The sequence below is a fragment of the Lethenteron reissneri genome, chromosome 41 (assembly GCF_015708825.2).
Source record: "Lethenteron reissneri isolate LAM-NWPU_2019-01 chromosome 41, ASM1570882v1, whole genome shotgun sequence".
NCBI classification, from domain to species: domain Eukaryota; kingdom Metazoa; phylum Chordata; class Hyperoartia; order Petromyzontiformes; family Petromyzontidae; genus Lethenteron; species Lethenteron reissneri.
Genome location: NC_083819.1, coordinates 9430374 through 9453422, shown reverse-complemented (window position 1 = coordinate 9453422; position 23049 = coordinate 9430374). Strand labels below are relative to the sequence as shown.

The 23049-nt window shown below is 48.9% G+C and overlaps 1 protein-coding gene across 2 annotated transcripts in view; it reads left to right on the top strand.

Moving 5' to 3' along the window:
• TTLL5 (tubulin tyrosine ligase like 5) overlaps positions 1-16614 on the top strand; it is a 102678-nt gene extending 86064 nt beyond the window's left edge. For both annotated transcript variants that reach the window (XM_061568449.1, XM_061568448.1), the window contains exons 36-37: positions 9628-9725; positions 16287-16614. In XM_061568449.1, the coding sequence (XP_061424433.1) occupies positions 9628-9725; positions 16287-16294 (106 nt within the window). In that variant the 3' untranslated portion in view covers positions 16295-16614. The remainder of the gene's footprint in view (positions 1-9627; positions 9726-16286) is intronic.
• The last annotated feature ends 6435 nt before the right edge of the window (positions 16615-23049 follow it).

The following is a 23049-nucleotide window of genomic DNA, read 5'->3' as shown; positions in this document are numbered from 1 at the left end:
AGTCACCATATTCGCTGTCTCTAATCCCAATCAGGCTTTAAACTTTCTCCCATCTGACTTCTCTTGCCAAGGTTCCCCTGCTTCATGAGCAATGCCACGTGTGTCTGACCGTGACCTACACGCACGGCCACGCAGGTCTCAATTCGCCCAGTTACGGGAAGGAAGCCGGTCTTGTTGGAGGAAGCAAAGCATTCGCAGGCACCTGTTGCTGCCTGGTGTTTTTCATTTTCTTTATTGATGCCTGAGCAGCACAGAAGTGTGACCTGACACCGATCTGATCAGATCTCGGAAATCCTTGCGGGATTGAGCCCTGAACAGTGCTTGCATTGCCGACCACAATTCACAGTTGTTATAGGCTGCTGCTGCGGGGTCACGCAGAGGGCATCAGAGGGCAGTGCAGTGAACTCTTTTGCTACACTGCACTGTGGCTATGCTCCCTGCCTTCATAAACCCACACTAACCAGCATGGTCCACCACAGTCAAATGACCCCCACGACTCTCGCACAGCCTTCATGCAGCAGTGGATTGACAAACTGGCCGTACATTTGAACCTTATGGCGGGACCCCAGGGTCCCGAATAAACGGAAGTCAAAATCGTGATTAATTTATTTTTGGCGACTCCGTCCCACTGCGCACCTGGCGCGGATCATTGTGTTGTCATGTCGTCCAAGCACAGCGGCGAGGACGAATGCGCCGAAGAAACAAAACATTGACTTTGCAGGTGCCATGGGTGGACTGAGATGACCGGCAGATGCACCATCTGTGCCCCCTCGTGTGTCAACTTGCTTCGTTTTAATTTTGACTTAAAACTTTCGTGACTGCAGGAATTTATATTCTTTGGGTCTTTCGGTAAAGTCACGTAGATAGGTTCAAAGAAAATGTAAAAAAAATAACAACAAAAAACTACGACGTTTCGATCGCAACACAAGGGTTCGTCATCAGGAAGAGGGGGTTAGCTTCTAAAGGTAAACTGTTTATAAAGGTTTGAAATGAACCTATTTATGTGACTTTAACGAAAGACCCAAAGAATACGAAAACTAAACTTTGATTAGCGCATCGTGTAGAGCTCGTCGAGAGGAATAGATTGCCATATCGTTCGCCTTCAGACATAAAATGACGTCGCAACGCAGTTTATGCGAGAGCCGGGCCTTATGGGACCTGCCATAAGGTTCATATGTGTCTTGTGTACGTGGTGGTGACATGACCTTTATGTGTGTATGTTGAACTTATTTTGCACTGTACGTAGCCAACCGTGCTCATCGGAGGCCTAGCAATAGCGCGTTGGCCACTTGTTGCAGTGGTTTGAAACCAGTGGCTGCCCTGGTTAATACTGCGGGTGTACTAACCGTAATAATCCTACTGTGTGCCATCTGCTATGCAGTGGAAGTTAAAGATCCCGTTATGTCGTTCACAATTGGGATTATACACAAAGCAATAATCGCCCCCTACTGTTAGACTAATGCCCCAGGTGACTCTTGAAATTGAGACACATCCTGGTCTCATAGGGTTATAATCTATAGGGTTCTGGTCTCGGCAAGGAGCATAAATCATCATGCCAACTCCGATCATCCTCGCAGCGGCTTTTGGCAGCCATCCAACAAAGACGGTCACTGCATCGCGCGCTTTTAGATGCGATGCTACAGCCGTCTGGAACGCTCCTCCGTCCAATATTACGGAGGCCACTAGAGCTGTCCACTTTTAAATCCAGGTTGAAAACTAATTTCTCTAACTGCTTTTTTGTATTTTGTTTGTTGTTCTTCCCCCGCACCTCTGATTTGCACGGTTGGTTACGTACGGCGCGAAAGAAGTTCAACATACAATGAATCCACTTCAGGCACAAATCCTCGATTATTTTGCCTTCTCACTCTTGAGGGTGCCATCGTCCGTCACGTTTGCGTCAGTCGTACACGGCGGAGTACCCCCTGGAACCGTGCTTTGTGCCCGCTTTGTTTAAACGGGGCAATCAAAATATCGCGGCAGCGCCACTCCCACCCCATCACCCTCAGCTACCGCCACCACTACCAGCAGCAGCACCACCAGGCTCTCACCAAAGACAAAGAACCCCCGTATAGCCATAACAGACTGTTTGGGCAAGTGCTGTTAGCGAGCACCTATGAAGGCCGGAACGGCACACGAGGGGGTGGGTGGCCAGCACCACGCCTGGTCGCCTTTGTCTCCCTAGTGGCGATGTTTTTACACATGGCACTAGGTACTCAATTGAGGCTGAGTCGACCTAAGGGAGGAGGCTCAGGACCGGTTCAGATTAATCGTCACTGGTGTTTGCCATGAGCAGGAATTGACCTCGGGTCGCCGGGTTCGTAGCGTAGCGCACTAACCACTACACTACCGCCCTACCACCCCATCACCCTCAGCTCCCGCCACCACTACCAGCAGCAGCAGCACCAGGCTCTCGGCACACACACACACACGTGCGCACACGCACACACGCCCCGCACAATGCCACGGTTCACGTCCTTGCAGATTACTCTCTTTGTTGCCTCTATTTTTAATGTGCAACGATCTGTGGCTTCAACAATCACATGCATCAGGGGAATTGAATGGGAACCAGTGGCACGTTCTTTTATTGTTTAAAAGTCCTTTGTAGATTTTTTTTTCTTCCAACCTGCTCACGCATGTGTGTGTGTGATGTGGGCTTGAGGGCAGGTGGAGGTTGCGTGGTTGCCACGGTGGCGAGATGTTAACTGCCTCGCATGGTATACAGGAGGTTGTGGGTTCGATTCCGACCCTGATGCCTGTTTACTTGGAGTTTGCGTGTTCTCCCTGTGATTGCGTGGATTTTTCTCCGGGTTGAGAGTATTTGGCTGCTATCAATGTCCACGTGATAAGCCACTTCGTTGAGCTATCAATTGTGGCCAGGTCGCTTCTGAAAAAGAGCTATACAGTATACAGTAGCTCAGTGGGCCTTACCTGGTAGAATAAAAATTGTCAAAAAAATGTTGTGAGAGAGATGATAAGAGGGTAAAGAGAGGCAGAGTTGAGTGTAGAGAGGCATTGAGACAATATGAACAAAATAAATGTATGGGAATTGAAAGAGTTTGAGAATTGCACTGGATAGATAATGACTGCTGCCGATGGTGGTGGTGGTGATGACAATGAGATTTGAACGTGAGGAGAGGGTGGATGTTGATTGAGAGAAGAAGGAAGGATAAGATTTCACCGAGGTTGAAAACAAACACGAGATGTTTATGTTTAGAGAAAGTTGTGTCATTATCACGAGTCATCACCTCCAGTCATCACCTTGTCATCGTCTTCCAAACACTGGTCAGGGCGCTTGACTCAGTCGGAGGTCACGAGTTAAAAATCATAGTGAGAATTCGGCTCAGATCATCGGCATCATCATCTCTCGGGAACTGATGAAAATGAGTAGCTCTGTTTGCTAAACTAAATGTGATTGTGCGAGCTCCTTCCGTATGTAAAAAATTTAAATTAATACAAGTAAAATAAAATAAAAATCACGACGTTTACTTTAATTAATTTTTTACCTACGTGACTTTACCGAAAAAAACCCTAAGAATATGAATCCTTGCAGTCACGAAAGCTTGAAATCTCGAATATTTCCGTATGAGTGTGGAATTTTCACCATCATCTCTGCTGCAAATGTAGATCAGCGACGACACCGATCCTCTTTGGAATAGAGACTGAATTTGAGCCGTTTTTGTCCTGACAGTTTATGGGGGCACACATGTGATGTCTTAAAGTGTGTCGAATTGATCATTGGATAACCCACATGTGTTATAGTTTCATGCGGGTCCAGGCTTGAGAGATCGCTTTTAGTTTCAACCGATGTTTAATCTGGCTGAGCACTTCAGTGTGGGTGTGTGTTTCATTGGGACACGTTGAAGCTACAAGTCGCTTACCCCCGTCCTGCAATGCAGCTTGAAGCATCCTCCACATACAAATGGACAGGAGCTGCTTTGTCAGTTGCTCGTTCTACTAAATGGCAGGAGAGGGTAATAAGATACAGCAAGGAAGCGTTGTTGGTGTATTCATGAAGTACGAGATTGCGATGGATGGGGACACACGTGTGCAGGATGGATGTGGCCAGGTGTACATTACGAGGTCGCGTTTATTTGCACAAACAACCACAATCCCTCACTGAACTTGTTAAGGAGCATGGACCACCGCGCCAACTCTGGTCACCCTCGCATCGGCTTTGAGCCGACCACCCAACAACGACGGCCATGGCATCGCGTGCTTTTAGCTGCGCCTCTGCAACTGTCAGATGTTTTCTTGTTCATGTTTTTGTTTTTTGTTTGTTGCGGTTGCACCCGATTCAAGAGCCGAATGGCTCACAGGGTTCTACCTAATACATGAACTTGAACTTGACACTCTTCCTTCCTGACATTCAAAGTCCACTGGAACGTTCAAATCTAAATTCATTTGAAAGTGCAAACAGATCACTCTAACACGTACACAAGTAAAACAAAACCGTCTGCATCCTACCAGGCAAAGCCCACTGAAGTCTTAACTTATTTTTAGAAGTGACCTAATCATACTCTTTGGTTATTTCGGTAAAGTCACGTAGGTGAAAATTAAAAAAAAATTTAAAATGAAAATAAAAGATAAGAATAATAATAACGAATAAAAATAGAAATAACTAAATTAAATCACGACGTTTCGGACGCAACACAAGCGTCCGTCATCAGGTGGGGACAACATAGCGAAAACAGTTGCTGAAGTATGCTTCAAAGAGATGACTCTGACAAGGGATTATATAGCTGACTTTACCGAAAGAACCAAAGAGTATGGATCCTTGCAGTCACGAAAACTTCAAATCTAGAATTGGCCTAATCATGCTAACGATCCTGGCAGGTTGTGTGTATGTTGTTGGACTTCTGTCACACCGTACATAGGTGTGGGCAAAGAACAGCAAACTAAACACAAAACACAGTTTTAATTAAATGAGTATTATATTTAAAATTGCATCGCTCCCGTGGCTTCCTAATATCGGAAGGAAGAGCGTTCCAGACGGCCGCAGAAGCGCATCTGAAAGCGCCACGATGCGGTGACCGTCTTTGTTCGGTGGTTAGCCAAAAGCCGCTGCTGTGAGGTTGACCGGAGTTGTTTTGGAACAGAGTGTAACAGCGCGGTGGTGACCGACTTATATTTTTCGTGACCTTAAAGCGCTTCTGAAAATATGCACCGAGTTTTTATTTTCAGTACCATCTCAAAAAATAGAAAAATCTTTATCTTTGGCCAAAATTCAAAATACCAGCGTGCACGACAGAGCGATAGTTCTGCCTGTGTGCGTGCTTGTGTGTGCATGCTTGTGTGTGCGTGCTTATGTGTGCATGCGTGCGCGTGCGCGGAGAAGATCCAGGAACACCCAGTGTTGTTATGGTCACTACAAAGACAAATATCTCTCGTGTAGCCTTAACAGACTGTTGGGGCAACTGCTGTTAGCGAGCAGAACCTATGAATGCCGGCGATCTTTACCGTACCACGTACTCATTTCAGGCTGAGTCTACCTAGGGGGAGGCCCAGGACCGATCGGATGATCGTCACTGCTGTTGGCCGTGAGCCAGAGTCAAGCTTGAGTCGCCGGGTTCTTAGCGCAGCACGCTGACCGCTGCCCACACATCGTCACAGTCTAAGACAGGGTGGAGATCCTGCAGCCCACGGGTCCAATAAAGGCCTGTGACCTCGTTTAATATGGCCCACAGCTACACGAGGCCTACGACTTGGATACAGCCCACAAACGATATTTATCCATCTCCACAAGCATCTCAGCCGCACTAATCGGGTACTAGAGGATACAAAAAATTTCACCTGGCGATACTAACTGTTGATATGATGCTGAATGTCAAAATTGTCTATTAGAAGAACCATGCGGCTGATCATGTACGAACAATACTTTAATTTCTAATGTATCGTTCTCAGATATGTGAAGGAGGCATCTTGTCCGCTTCTTTATTTCACGGATAATTCTTAGCACGCTCGTTCACCTGCTGTCTCGCCTGGTATGCAGGAGGTCATGGGTTCGATCCCGACCCTGATGCCTGTATATTTATAGTTTGCATGTCTCTCTCCGCGTAGATTTTTCTCCGGATCCTCCGTTTTTTCCCTTCACATTTACAATCAACATCACGCATCTTGAGTATTTGGCTTCTATAAAATGTCGACGTGATAAGCCGCTTCGTTTATCTTTCATTTGTGGCCACGTCGCTTCTTAAAAAGAGCTATATAGCTCAGTGGGCCTTACCTGGTCAAATATAAAATACAGTAAAACCTGGGATTGCGAGCATAATTCGTTCCGGAAACGTGATTGTTATCCAAAGCACTCGTATATCAAAGCGAATTTCCCCATAAGAAATAATGGAAACTCGGATGATTCGTTCCACAACCCAAAAATATTAATATAAAGATGATTAATGCAAAGTACCTTTTTATATTTCTATTATTTAAATTTAATATAAAGTAATCAAATTAATTAAATTGTATCGTGGCTGGTGTGAGGGAGACGAGGGAGAGGAGGAGGAGGAGTGTTATTGTGTAGGACGACACTAACGGAACCACTGCTATCTGTTGGCTCACTGGAATCTTTTTGTGCGACTTTAACAAGGAATCTATCCAATGACACTTGCTTTTGCCTCCTTTTGAGGATTTCGCGGAAATGTGACATTGCATTGTCGTTAAACAGATTCATCGCTTGCACTGCTACAGCCTTATTCGGGCGGTGCTTTTCTACAAAATGTTGCACTGTTTCCCACATTTTACACATCTCCCTAATCTCATTTGAAGTGAGGGATTCCTCCGTCTTTTTCTCCTCCTCCTCAGACGAGATCTCCTCCATAACCTCTTGCTGTTGCTCGCGATGCAGATCCAGCAGCGAGAGAGAGAGAAGAACCATCGGCTCCGTTGTGATCACGTGACGCTCGGCAGACAAAGCGTATACGTACTACGCTCGTTTATCAAATTAATATTTATTAAAGAAATTTGCTCGTCTTGCAAAACACTCGCAGACCAAGTTACTCGCAATCCAAGGTTTTACTTTAGTTTAAATAGTTTTTAGATTAAAGTCTCCCAAGTGTGAGAACTGTTGGGCTTGCCCCACGATAGTCATTCTAAATTCCCGTCCCGCCCTCGGTGAGGACACGCTTGCCCATCGCTGTGCGAGACGCTGCGGTTGTCAAGCGGTCGACGTCGCGGCTTCCTCGCCACGGCGCCCCTACTGACTGTACACAACGTCTCCGTCGGCACAAGTCGACGGAGAGGGCCGGTGTGCTACGCTACACCAAAACGGCACTTGCCAGGACCATTTAACCCTAAAGCAACACAGATATTCACATGGGCTGCAGGACGAATACATTCCATAGCGGTAATTAGAATTTCCATTTGGACCACTGGTTAGCATACAAGCACTCGGTTTTCCCCTCTGCCTGCCCGCTCGCCTGCTCACTTGTGCGTCTTGTCTGCCGTGTGTCCGTGAGTCTGCCGTCGGGCTGAGGGGCACAATGGACGTTGGACTGTGCGTGTATTGACTAGATGCTTTCATCCGGAACAATTACATCTCTGAATGCACTCTCGGTTAGAAATTGCCCAAGGGCAAATTATTTGGTGATACTGCGTTGGCAGTGGTGCGCAAGCACAGAGAACAGCAACAACAATACAAACACAACACGATTGCCAATAACACTGTGGCCTTAAAAAGGCAGTGTTATTGGCGACGTTTGGGGCCCTGGCCCTTCCTCACGGCACAGAGAGGCCAGAGAGGTGGGTTAGCAAAGAGCTGTGAGCATCAGCCCAGCAGCCAGCCATGGCTGAATAGTGGATCTGGTGTTGCCAGATCTAGAGCAGAAAAAAAATGGTTGTCTCTGTAGAGAGGCTTGTCCTGGCCATAGGAACGTGGAATGTCCATATTCCGACGGTGGGATCCAGTATATCCATAGAACCACTGTTGGATAGAACAACAGTGGTTGGCACGATTAGCATGAATTCTAGATTTGAAGCTTTCGTGACTGCAATGATTCATATTCTTAGGTTTTTTCGGTAAAGTCAAACCTAAGAATACGATTAGCATGGTTGGCTACATACAGTTCAACTTACACACGTACATGTTGTCTTCCTGCTAAGTGGTAACCATTTTATCGACCCGGGAGGGTTGATAATGGATTGTCTTGATCCCTGTCCAGGATTTGGACTTGGAACGTACGTGTGTCTCTGAATGTCAAGCAGGACAAGGTGGTGACCACACACATTGCGGGGCGCGGGGGGGGGGGTAATAACGAATCTGCTTGTTCTTGTAAATGATTGAAGGGTGGCTATGAGCCTCGCTATTGAATTTGAAGTGGAATTCTCTGTTTTCTAGAGAGCCTTAATGTCCATTGTAAGAGGAAATTGCAGTGTCCTAATGATTAACCATGTTCTCACCAAGACATTCTCTCGTCCCTGTGCGTACCAACGTGTTTTATGCTGCGGTTACAAGAATAATTCTGCACTCATGATAATAAACAGCTGTAATATTCACTTATAATCCAGAAAATTGTAAGCTGGTCAAAGCGCCCAACGAACACCAGGCAGAAGTTTACTCGGCACATCATTGTTTTCGGGTCGATAAAATACGTACCACTTGGTGGGAAGTCAACGGGTCTACGTTGCCATAGAGAGATTGCCACCATCCTCCAAACCGTCGTAGGAATGTGGAATTTCCAGCACTTTTCTCATCCGCCAAAATCAAGACTGCACCACCACACAAGCTTGTGAAAACACATCGACAGTTGGACTGTTTATGAAACGAACAATGGGAGTACATTTCACGATGTTCGGGAAACGTGGGTCATATCAATGGCATGTTATCAACCGCATGGGTAAACAGCTATCGCTGCATTTTGATTCATTGCCTATTCCGGAAAGGCTCGCTGATACTTTTGTTATGGGGCTTTTCCATGAGAAATGGTGATCCTGTTCTTCCTGTGTGATTTAAAAAAAAATTTTAATTACATTTCGAAAAAAACTGCAGTGTCTTGAGAATGCACACGTACGAGAAGTTCACATTCCAGATCCACCACGCAAATCGCCATCACCGTTGGCCATTATTAATCCGCTGCTGGATGAAGGCCTCTCCAAGCTGCCGTTATCTCTGACAGTCCTCACCATCCTGCGATGTAGCAATTCATCTACCACCGGCACTGAGGGCGCCACGGTGGCAAGATGTTAACTACTTTGCCTGGTATACAGGAGGTCTTGGGTTCGATGCCAACCCATCGCCTGTATATTTGGAGTTTGCGTGTCTCTCTCCAGTGGTCGTGTGGCTTTTTCTCCGGGTCTTCCGGTTTTTCCCTCCACATTTATAAAACATGCATTTGGGGGATTTGGCTGCTCGAAATTGACACGTGATAAGCCACTTCGCGGAGCTATTATTTGCGGCCAAGTCGCTTCTGAAAAAGATATATAGGTCATTGGGCCTTACCTAGCAAAATAAATAAAAAATAGTTTAGTTTTATAAAGCTGATTTTGTCGTTCCATCTCCATGGTGAGCATCCTGAACGGATCATTCTCTTCTTTGGCTGCCACTCTGACACCAGTCTTGACCACCAGCCCAGCGACAAGTGTTGCCTAACCATTGCCCCTCTCCGTTTTAACCTGTGACCTTCCGGCTGACCGCAGGGCATCCTCGGCAGAGCGCCGGCGCGCAGTGACGGTGGTGACGGCGACATCGACGAGGGGCGGACGTGACGAGAGTACAGAGAGACGTCCAGCCACAGGTGAAGGAGCTGCTGCTGCTGCTCATGATGAGCGCTCACCTGGATACAGGGGGGGGGGGGAACAGAGGCAAAGATCCCCCAGAGAGCCTCCACAGGTCACTTGGGCAAGTGCTGTTAGCTGGCATCTATTGAAGGCCGCCATGGCACACGAGGGGGTGGGTGGGTGGCCAACACTACGCAGTCACTTTTGTCTCTCCAATAGTCATGTTTACAACCCATACCAGGTACTCGTTTAAGGCGGAGTTGACCTAGGGGAAGACCAACACCAGTGAATATATTCACCACTGTTATTAGTCACGAGTGGAATCGAGGTTCATCGTGCAGTGAGCTATCTACTACACTACCATACGGGTGGGTACAGGCACAAAGACAAAGATCCCCCCTATAGCCTTAACAGACTGTTGGGGCAAGTGCTGTTAGCGAGCACCTATGAAGACCGGCATGGCACACGAAGGGGTGGCCAACACCACGCCCGGCCGCCTTTGTCTCCCCAGTGACGATGTTTACACACCACACCAGTTACTCATTTGAGGCTGAGTCGACCTAAGGGAGGCCCAGGACCGGTTCAGATAATCGTCACCGGTGTTGGCCGTGAGCGGGAATCGAACTCGGGTCGCCAGTTTCGTAGCGCTGCGTGCCAACTGCTAAACTACCGCTCCCAGGTGAGTACAGACACACGTACACACACGTACGTACACACGTACACACACGTACACTGCCAAGCCTCTTCTGAGACGTCAGGCCAGAAGCGTGGGAGCGTAGGCCAACGTACTAACTAGATGAGTTCTCTGGAGCTCCCTCTGGTTCAGGCCTTTTTGGCAGCAGCGGCGTGAGGAAGTGGTTGCAGAGCCGCACTTTGAGCTAATATCTCGTGATCTTCCTACGCAACGACGTTCTTGTTGTTGATCTCCTACAATATCGATATTAGTCATCCGTAGCCACATCTGTACGGGTGCACCCTGGGCGTGGATTCTCACGAGAGTCATCGTTTTCCCATGAAGAGGGGAGATTTTTTTCCGAAAGCCTTTGGGGAGGCTGAGCTTGGTGCTGCTGCTGCTGCTGGTGGTGAGAGTGGTGATGATGAGGGTGCTTGTAGAGGTCAGAGTTCAGGGTTAATGTTTCTCCCGTATGGGGGCTTCCATTGTTTGGAAAGGAGCGCAGGGGAATTTGTACAAACGCTTTTCACAAATGCTGATAAGACATCCCCCAGGCAGAAGGTGCTGACACCACTTCACTGCTCAGCCCGTGCATGCGTGAGATGTGCGTGTGTGTGTGCTGGCCACCCACCCCCTCGTGTGCCGTGCCGGCCTTCATAGGTGCTCGCTAGCTAGCAGCGCTTGCCCCAACAGTCTGTTAAGGCTACACGGGGGATCTTTGTCATCTATGGTGGGGAGCGGTGGTGGAGCGGTTAGCGCGCTCCGCTACGCCACGACCCTGGCGACCGGAGTTCAATTCCCGCCCACGGTCAATAAGAGTGGCGAATATTTCAACTGATCCCGGGCCTCCACTTTTGTCAACTCAGCCACAAATGAGTGCCTGGTACAGTGTGTAACTATCAGTATTGGGGATACAAAGGTGGCCGGGCGTGGTGCTGGCCACCTTCCTCTTCGTGGTCCATGCCAACACACATAGGTGCTAGCTCACAGCACTTGCCCCAAGAGTCTGTTAGAACGTCTATTAGAACGGGGACCTTTGTCTCTGTGCTATACACACCGGTCCGGGGCCCTCCCTAGGTTGACTGGACCTTAAAGGAGTGCTTGGTGCAGTGTGCAATCATCAGCACTGGGGAGACAAAGGCAGCCGTCCACGGTTATGGAAAACATATCACGTGATTAAAGATGGCGGTACCCTTCACAACCGCACAGGAGAAGAGCAGTGGAGCCCTTGTGAATATTTTTTATTTTACCAAATTCAGTGCACAGCTTCTACAGGAACCGCACTGACATAAGACATACGCAATTACTTCATTGAAATTATTGAAACACCCTCGTAGAATGACAGCTAATTGAGGCAAGCCAAAGCCGTTCAGTTTATTGGTAGTCGGTGTTCTCCAATCCACCGCTCACGCTCGTCACTTTTGATAGCGGCTCCTCGCGGTTCCCAGATGATTCGTTGACGTTTTCCTTTGCGGGTGGCCGTGTTCGTGACTTGTTGTGTAGGGCGCCATGGTGGTGAGATGTTAACTACCTCGCCCGGTATGCAGGAGGTCGTCAGTTCGATCCCGGCCCCGACGCCTGCTGTATATTTGAAGTTCGCATGTCTCTCTCCTCATGGTCCTCCGGTTTTTCCCTCCACATTTAAAATCAATATGCGTTGAAGAGTATTTGGCTGATATCAATTTCCACGTGACAATAAGCCACGTTGTTGAGCGAGCCGTTGTGGCCAGATCGCTTCGAACAAAAAGAGCTGCATTGCTCACTGGGCCTGACCTGGTACAATTAAAAGAGTTTGTAGTTTCGTGTGTTGCAGTAGGGCACCGCTGAGATGTTTCTGCTCCCACACAGTGATTGTCTCCTCTCTGGCCAGCGTAGTTGTACGTATGTTGAACTTCTTTCGCACCATACGTAGCCTACCGTGATAATCGGAGGTGCAGGGGAAGGACAACAAACTAAACACAAAAAGCAGTTCTAAAGAAATGAGTTTTCAATCTAGATTCAAAAGTGCATAGCTGCAATGGCGTCCTAATATCGGAAGGAAGAGCGTTCCAGACGGCCGCAGAAGCGCATCTGAAAGCGTGCGGTGCCGTGACCGTCTTCGTTGTATGGCTAGCCAAAAGCCGCTGCTGCGAGGATGAGTTCGCGTGATGCTTTCTGCTGCTAGTTCACTTTCCCTGCCTGGTCATCCTGCCCAGTATAACACATGGCGTCACTGGGAGAGAGGGTGGGGGGGGTACACACTGCTCTCTCCAAGCACGATAACATGATAGCACGATAAGATAAACCGCTCTCGGAGGAGGGTGGCATGTGTGTCTAGAAATACCTCGGTATTTTGACTGCAGAATCCCCGCTCTGTGGTAAGTCAACAGTGGGGCCCGTCAGCGGAGATGTGCACCGCCATCGTTTGTGGGAAATTTTTGAGTCTTGATTGTTTGTGTTCATTATCTGCGCTAATTATCTTCGTACCAGCAGTAGCAGCCATTGAAGGATGCATCGATCGGATTTCGCATGTAAGAATCAAGTGTTTACAATTCATGTAAATGATATGCTGATGTTATATTTACCCATATTGGAGTGAACAAAACTGGAAATGAGACATTTTTTTATTTCAAAACAACGGTAAAGATGGGACGGAGAAATTATTATAACATTTATTCATAGCCTCGAATTGTAAAAGTTCATCCAATCACTGAACACATTCCTGCGGAGGGAGCTGTTAGGAACGTTGGGTTGCTCTGTCAATGGCCAGGGTCAACGGCGGCGTGGTGTATTCCGCAAATATGCCCGACTGTGAGGGCGGGCACAAGCCGGCGTGAGTAGGTTAAACGTTGAGTTTTATAAGGGCACCACGGGGTGACCAGCCCCTCCCCACCCAGCCCCACCCCTCCCACCCCCCACCCAGCCCCACCCTCCCCACCCAGCCCCTCCCCACCCAGCCCCTCCCCACCCTCCCCACCCAGCCCCTCCCTCCCCACCCAGCCCCTCCCTGTGGGCTGGTGTAACCAGGAGGTTCCTACCAGTATTATGTGGCGTGAATCTTTACACCTCGAAACACCGAGCAGCCCTCTTCTTGGTTCTTTCGGTAAAGTCACGTAGAAGGGAAATAATACAATAAAACATAATAAAATAATTCTCACGACGTTTCGGCCACAACGCAAGCAGCCGTCTCAGGTGAAGAACAGGTCTGTCGGAAAGACAGCTGAGGATGGCTGCTTGCATTGTGGCCGAAACGTCGTGAGAATTGTATTTTATTATGTTTTATTTGTATTATTTTATTATTTCCCTTCTACGTGACTTTACCGAAAGAACCAAGAAGATGAATCCCTGCAGTCACGAAAACTTTAAATCGAAATTTAACCGAGCAGCCCCTCGAATAGGTTTACCGTTGTTTGTTGTTCTCCCACGTGAGCCAGATTCCCACCTGGTGAGGCAATGAGAAACCATCGAGTGCGTTCATGACAGATCCTGTCGCACGACCGCCCCCCGTCCTTGAGTTAATTTTTGTTGTCAAACCGAGGCCAGCCTCGCGTGGAGAGTCCGGGTCCCCACCATAGGCATGTGGAATTTCAATTACCAGCTGAGAATTTTAAGTGGAAGGCAATAATTGCCAGCCAATTGCTCTCTGGAGCGAGCGGGGAAGATACGTTTACTCCGCCAATCGTGTTCGTACCCTCCCGTCACCTTTAAAGGAAATGTTTTGGCTGTCACGGTCGCTGAGCTCGAGGGTCTGACTCACTCATTAGACGGCGCCGCGCCCCTGACTCTGACTCTGTCTCCCTCCTCACACTCGCCCATTGTCACACGCCCACTGACCCCACAGTCTCACTCCTCCCTACTAACCCACTAACCAGCACACTCTCACTCCCACACCCACTAACCAGCACACTCTCACTCCCACACCCACTAACCCACTAACCAGCACACTCACACGCCCACTGACCCTACAGTCTCACTCCTCCCTACTAACTTACTAACCAGCACACTCACACGCCCACTAACCAGCACACTCACCCATACTCTCACTCCTACACTCTCACTCCCACACCCACAAACCCACTAACCAGCACACTCACACGCCCACTGACCCCACAGTCTCACTCCTCCCTACTAACTTACTAACCAGCGCACTCTCACTCGCACACCCACTAACCCACTAACCAGCACACTCACCCATACTCTCACTCACATGCCCACTTACCAGCACACTCGCCCATACTCACACGCCCACTAACCAGCACACTCACCCATACTCACACGCCCACTAACCAGCACACTCACCCATACTCACACGCCCACTTACCAGCACACTCACCCATACTCACACGCCCACTAACCAGCACACTCACCCATACTCACACGCCCACTAACCAGCACACTCACCCATACTCACACGCCCACTAACCAGCACACTCACCCATACTCACACGCCCACTAACCAGCACACTCACCCATACTCACACGCCCACTAACCAGCACACTCACCCATACTCACACGCCCACTTACCAGCACACTCACCCATACTCACACGCCCACTAACCAGCACACTCACCCATACTCACACGCCCACTAACCAGCACACTCACCCATACTCACACGCCCACTAACCAGCACACTCACCCATACTCACACGCCCACTAACCAGCACACTCACCCATACTCACACGCCCACTAACCAGCACACTCACCCATACTCACACGCCCACTAACCAGCACACTCACCCATACTCACACGCCCACTAACCAGCACACTCACCCATACTCACACGCCCACTAACCAGCACACTCACCCATACTCACACGCCCACTAACCAGCACACTCACCCATACTCACACGCCCACTAACCAGCACACTCACCCATACTCACACGCCCACTTACCAGCACACTCACCCATACTCACACGCCCACTAACCAGCACACTCACCCATACTCACACGCCCACTTACCAGCACACTCACCCATACTCACACGCCCACTAACCAGCACACTCACCCATACTCACACGCCCACTTACCAGTACACTCACCCATACTCACATGCCCACTAACCCATTTACCAGCACACTCACCCATGCTCACATGCCCACTAACCCAATTACCAGCACACTCACCCATGCTCACATGCCCACTAACCCATTTACCAGCACACTCACCCATGCTCACACGCCCACTAACCCATTTACCAGCACACTCACCCATACTCACATGCCCACTAACCCATTTACCAGCACACTCACCCATGCTCACACGCCCACTAACCAGCACATTCTCTCTCGCATGCCCACTAACCCACTTACCCACTTACCTACTTACCAACACACACAAAAGACAAAGATCCCCCATATAGCTTAACAGATTGTTGGGGCAAGTGCTGTTAGCGAGCACCTATGAAGGCCGGCACGGCACACCAGGGGGTAGCTGGCCATCATCACGCCCGGCCGCCTTTGTCTCCCTAGTGTTTGAAGTTTACACACCGCACCAGGTGCTGATTTGAAGCTGAGTCGACCTAGGGGACACACAGGACCGGATCAGATAATCGTCACTGGTGTTGGCCGTGAACAGGGATCGAACCCGGCTCGCTGGATTCATAGCGCAGCGCGCTAACCACTACACTACCGCTAACAACACACACACCAATACCCTCACTAACACACCCAATAACAAACACACTCACACATCCTCTCACTCACCCACCAGCCAACACACTCACCCATACTCACACACAAACGCAGTCATCAGCACACTCATCCATACCCTTGTATACACAAACAAAAAGACTAAAGGTCCCCCCGTATAGCCTTAATAGACTGTTGTGGCAAGTGCTGTTGGCCGAGCACACTCGTGTTCACACTCATGAACACATCCACTCGCCCGCATACTCATCATCCACACTGTCTCCCCCACAGGCTCTTAGCCGTGCCGACGGAGTGGACGGAGATGAGTCACGCTTCCGAGTGGACATCGCGCAGAGGGGCTGAGCAGTGAGGGGCGTGAGAAGCCTGGCAGAGCCATGGTGCAGGGGGGAGGGGGGTGGTGGCTCTGCGATCTGCAGATGGAATTGAGTGGGCTGGGTGGGAATGTCTGTGTGTGAAAGTGGAGCGCATGAGTGTGCTGAGCTAATTGATAACCTCAGTGATCGCGTGCGTGTGTGGGGTGTGTGGGTGGTGTGTTTGTGGTGTGGGTGGTGTGTTTGTGGTGTGGGTGGGGTGTGTGTGTTGGGTGTGGTGTGTCTGTGTGTGGGGGGGGGGGGGGTGTGTGATGTGTGGTGTGTGATGTGGGGCGTGTGTGGTGTGTGGGGTGTTTTGGGTGTGATATGTGTGTGTGGGTGTGTGTGTGGGGTGTGTGTGTGGGGTGTGTGTGTGTTGTGTGTGTGGGGTGTGTTGTGTGTGGGTGTGTGTGTGTGTGCTGTGTGTGTGTGTGGTGTGTGTGTGGTGGGCGTGTGTGTGGGGCGTGTGTGTGGGGTGTGTGTGTGGTGTGTGTGTGTGTGTGGTGTGGCATGGGTTGTGTGTGTGTGGCGTGTGTGTGTGTGTGGGTGGTGTGTGGGGTGTGTGGGGGGTGTGTGGCGTGTGTTTGTGGTGTGTGTGTGGCGTGTGTGTTGGGTGTAGTGTGTCTGTGTGTGATAGGTGTGTGGTGTGTGATGTGGGGCGTGTGTGGAGTGTGGTGTGTGGGGTGTTTTGGGTGTGGTGTGGCGTGTGTGATGTGTGTGTGTGGCTGTGTAGTGTGTGGTGTGTGTGTGTGGTGTGTGTGTGGTGTGTGTGTGGCTGTGTGTGTGTGGCGTGTGTGTGTGGCTGTGTGTGTCATCTAAGCACTCTCATGTCCTCTGCTCCAACGCAGCTGGGGAGCGGTGATACAGTGGTTCGTACACCCAATTTGCTGTACCCTTGTATCACTTACGATTTACATGGCAATGATTGCATTAAAACAATGTTCTTCCCCCTAAATTTCGACGACATTTTACGCGGCCAAATGTGTTCCTTCAATTGGCAGCCTACACCGCTTAAAGCAGTGGATCTTCTTAACCTGGGGTGCGAGACATGCCAGAAGGTAAATCATAGAAACACACTCTGAACACGGGCACGTAAGTACAACTACTTTGTTTAATCAAACCTTTATGTATTTATTAACATCTATTTTTTTTAACGATTGAGAACCAAAGGGGGGGGGGGGGTGCAAGGCCGAAGTAACAGTTAAGAACCCCTGTCTTAGAGCAATAAGTGTCTGCAAGTGTATGGTGGGCTCCAAATCGGGCGGCCGTGTGATGTCATCCATCCGGCGACGGGTGGCATCACAGACGCGTGTGTTGGGTTCTGGGCTTGGCTTGGGGCCTCTCTGTGTAGGTTGACTCGGCCGTGATTCAGCGTCTGTCGCAAGCGGTGGCATAAACACCACAGCCACCACCCTCCTCCCTCCCTCCGGTGTGTGTCAGTACCCTCCTCAATGGGTGATCGCGTCAGTCATTTCGGTTCTAAATTGTCGCACACCGTTATTTATTTGTGTTTGCGTGCGTGCGTGTGTGTACATATATCCTCGTGTTTACACCCCTTGATTTTCTGGCAATTAGATTGATTAAAAGCAGGTCGTGGTGCCCATTTCTACGACAGCAGTGCCGCCGCATTTTCTTGGTGCTGGTGCCTGAACCAAAGCTTTTCGCGTTAATTCTTGCGCAGTATGTTACGAATTACTCTCCGATACAAATCGATTTGTTTAAATTGCATTGATAACGTATGCACAAGTTTACGCTCTGGGACGCGTTCATCTGTATTAGATCTCGAGAACCCAGTAGTGGAAATTCCACATTACTATGGTGGGGACCAGTCTCCCCTTAATGTAATTCAATGAACGACTGTTTTGCTATTTTGAGAATCGGGGTCTTGTTCAAGAGCGTGTATTTTTTTATTGCCGGATCGTGTGCACACGAGTGACATTTGTAATCGTGTCCATCAGGCTGTGTCCATGGAGTCGCGAGCGGGCTGATGGGCAAAAATAAAGAAATAGCGGCCGGAATTCTACGAAGCGTCGTGTTTCTTAAAATGTTCTCATCGTCCGACGTGACACTGATTTAAAGCGTCGTGAAAGACAGCGACTGGAATTTTTAAAAAAGGTGGTAATTTTTCTATCTTCTGATGAGGCAAAATATCAAAGATGTTTTATATTGGCAGTCGTGTAACGTTTCACTCACCGGCGCAGCGGCGACAGTGACCCCCTCACAATCGTTTGAAAGTGAGCACGCCGATCCATGGACGGTTCACAATTTTGGCTTTATTTTTCGATTTAAAGCTTTCGTGACTGCAGGGATTCATCTTCTTGGTTCTTTCGGTAAAGTCACGTAGAATGGAAATAATAAAATAATAATAAAACATGATTCTGTCGTCTCGACAGACCTGTTCTTCACCTGAGGACGGCTGCTTGCGTTGTGGCCGAAACGTCGTGAGAATGATTTTATTATGTTTTATTATTTCCATTCTACGTGACTTTTACCGAAAGAACCAAGAAGATGAATTGTGGCTGTAGTTTGTACCAAGACTTATCATGAAGGTGGCGGAAACAACGATCGAACGATTGCAAATGAGACGGTCTCAAAAAATATATATGGAGACGTTTCTGATGTGTGGATGTGCGCATCGGCCTGTTGGTGTTTTGATGGGGGGGGGTTCCACCACCACCAGCACCACCAGTGTTGTCTTCGAGCAGCAGGAGTAAGAGGAGGAATGTGAAATATTCCTCCTGAGTAATCATTGGAAAGATGTGATTAACCATGCAAAGAAGATTTAACTACACTTATTTGACCAATCTTATTTATTATTTGACAGACAACTATTACAGGTGTACCATGTTTACCATGTTCACCATGTTTAGTTGTCACAAACCATAACAAAGGCTCACCCTCTTAAGCCTCACCTTACCATATGAATAAAAAGTGTGCTGCACTTGGCCCTTCCCCCCTCTCCAATCCATTATATATACGGAGTGGTAGCTCCTGCAATCTCTCATTTACTTGATACACCTGTCGTGGCTGTGACGGTTCCACCTGAAGACGGAAGCTTGTGTTGCCTCCGAAACGTCGTGATTTTTATTTTACTTTTATTAATTTTAATGTTTTTACCTACGTGACTTTACCGAAAAAACCTAAGAATATGAATCCTTGCAGTCACGAAAGCTTCAAATCTAGAAGGAAGGAATGTGAAAGCCAGGAGGCGTTGCGGTGTTTGGGTTTGAGCCACGTGCACTTGAGCCACAGGGGCACAAGTGCGAGCGTGCCGATGTGTTGGTGGTGTCCCTGTTCATGTGATGTCTGTTATTTTAATGTATTTGTTGTTGTGTGTGGCTTTGTGTTGGGTGGATATCACCACAATGTTCTCATCGTTATGTGTCTCGGGGTGTTTTATGTGTAGGTTTGTGTCTGCGTCTATGTGCTTTTGTGTGTATTTGTGGTGTGCGTTTATGTATATGTGTGCATTGTGTGTTTTTGTGAATGTTTATATACGTCTGCATTTGTGTGTCTTTGCGTTTTGTGCGTGTATGTGCCTTTATATGTGCATTTTTACGTGTGTCATTGTGTATGGATTTGTGTGTGTGTGTAAGCAGTAGTACAGCAGTTAACGGTCTACACTACGAACCCGGCGACCCGAGTTTGATTCCCACTCACGGCTAACACCACTGATAATTATCTGAACCGATCCTGGGCCTCCCCTATATCGATTCAGCCTCAAATAAGTATCTGGTGCGGTATCTCAACATCGCCACCGGGGAGACAAAGGCGGCCGGGCGTATTGCTGACCACCCACCCCCTCGTGTGCCGTGCCGGCCTTCATAGGAGCTCGCTAACGGCACTTGCCCCAAAAGTCTGTTGAGGCTACACGGGGGATCTTTGTCTTTGTGGTGCTCGGGTCCGCGTGCACGTTGCGTGCGTCAGCGCATTCGGGCCGCTCGACGGCCGCGCTCATTTTCGAATGAATGTCGAAATACCCAAATGTCGCAAAGGACCGTGGATAATTATGATAATTTCCACGGGCCGCAACACAATGCCGAGTCTGTTGAGCCGCACGCGCGCGTCCGCCCAATCTGCCACTCCCTCTATCCCGTTCCAAAGTTCACTTTCAGAAAATAAATTCCGTAATAGGAAGAGTTGCCCAACAGCTTCGCACGAGCCCATAATGAGAACGCTGGAACTTTGTGCCGTGGGAGATAGAGGTGGTGGTGGTGGTGGTGGTTGTGGGGAAGATATCTTTCTTTCTCTGGTCTCTACTGATTAAGGAAGGGAAAACCGCGTGTTTACCACTCGCGCTGAGCCCTGCTCGGGTCAAACTCGGGGGCATCTCTCCTGCTCGGGCACGTAGCGGAGCAGCGCTCGCCTGTCACGATCGATGGAGGATTCCACATTCCCATTGAGCACTGCGCTCACGACCGTGCCACTGCCTGCACCCATGTGTAATGGTACAGCTGTAATAAGAGGCCGTCCATAAATGACGTCACGCACCTAGGGGGGGTGGGGGGGGTCAGACATTTGTGACGATGTGTGACGAGGGGGGGGGGGGGTTGAGAAATGTGACGTAACATGAAAAGTCGCAACTTTAAATAAATATAGACAACACGTTCTACTTACTTATTTAGACTTTTTAATAAATGTTTTCTCCTACAACATCAGAGTGCAGCGCCACATTAAATACGCACTACACTGACAATAGTTTAAAGCGATTTGAAGCATGTTTTATTTTCTAATTGGAAATATGGTTTTGGGGGGGGGGGCAGAGCAGAGCTTTGTGACGTCATATTTGAGGGGGGGTCAGACTTTTCGTGACGCCGTGTGACGAGGGGGGGGGGGTCAAAATCGTCCAAAATCGCGTGACGTCATTTATGGACGGCCCCTAATGGTGATATCGGCAGAACTGCTGGGCTCACAATGATGGTATCAAGTGATACCTGCCGATATTGCCAGTCCAGGCATCGCTTGGTGTTGGTTACAATTGCCTGGGGCTGTCGCTCAATGCGAGTGGCAGCTTGGTTTAAATAACGGTTAGGATAAACATAAAGTCTAAATCTTACAATCGATAAAAGGAGATATGCATATGTTGTATGTATATTCTTAGGTTTTTTTCGGTAAAGTCACGTAGGTAAAAATTTTCAAATTAATAAAAGTAAAATAAAAAATAAAATAAAAATCACGACGTTTCGGAGGCAACAGGTGGAACCGTCGCAGCACGACTGCTGCATCAGCATGTGTGTATGTTGAACGACTTTCGCACCATTCGTAGCCAACCGTGCTAATTGGGGGTGCGAATGACGACCGGTGAACATTCTGAGTGATTCGGAGAGACCTGAATAGAAGCACGTGGAGGTGGAAACGTGTGGCTGCTGTGTATTTGGAGTTTCCGTGCCTCTCTCCCCGTGGTTTGTGGGGGTTTTTCCTCCGGGTCCTCCCGGTTTTCCCCTCCACATTTAGATCCATGCGTTTAGAGTATTTGAGCTGCTATACATTTGAACGTGATAAGCCACTTCGTTGAGCTATCATTGGGCTGGGTGGGGGGTGGGAGGGGTGGGGCTGGGTGGGGAGGGGCTGGGTGTGGAGAGGCTGGGTGGGGAGGGGCTGGTCACCCTGTGGTGCCCTTATAAAACTCAAAGTTTAACCTACTCACGCCGGCTTGTGCCCGCCCTCGCAGTCGGGCATATTTGCGGAATACACCACGCCGCCGTTGACCCTGGCCATTGACCGAGCAACCCAACGTTCCTACCAACTCCCTCCGCAGGAATGCGTTTTACAGTTTGGAGGAGGAATCCGATGAGATACGAAACTCACTTTCACAGATGTCCAGTCCGGGCGGGTCAGCGAGTTACAACTGCAAACAATGCAAGCGACACGATCGGAGAATACAAAAATATTTGTAAAAACTTTTTTTTAACACGCTTTTATGAAATGTACTCGTAATGGAAGAACTCCACGACTCCAGGAAGTGGCCCCGAAGCTTGCCATAACGTAAGGGATTGTGGCCAATTACAGCCAACGTTAGTTGACCGCTGACATTTATACCCAAGCCGAAACATAACATATAAAAAAGATTGTTTAAAAATATATATATTTTATGATCGAATATAGTATTGTCATCAGTATGACATATGCACACCAAGTTTTCAGTCGATACCACATTGGGAAGTGGTTTAAAATTGAGTTACAAGATTTGAGGATACAACAACGACAACAGACAGAGTGAGTTAAATGAAAGCGTGTCAATAAACAAAGGCCACGCATGGTGACTCGGTGAGACACGGACCGCCGTGGAGTTCTCGGTTCCCGGAGGAGCCGTCCCCTGTGGAGGACCTCGCCAGGGCTACACATCGAGCCCCTTCGTCGTCATCTCGAGTCGTGGTCTCTCCACTGCTGGCCACAACATCACCATGAGCCCGGATAGACACGTGGCTGTGGGGGCGCAGCACCAACGAGCCCAATGAAGACGCGTCACAATGCCGCTGTTGATGATGTCGCTCCATTGGAACCTCCTTTGCCAGTAGCAAAATATGATAATTGATGTCGCTCCGATTATTACGACTGCTGACCCAGGTGGCGATTTGGCTGTGACGTTGCCTTCCCTTAGCAGGGAATCGCTGGGTTCTATTCATCACCCTCGCCATGCATTAGTCACATCGCGCCTCGCGTGCAGTACAACTCTGGGGGTG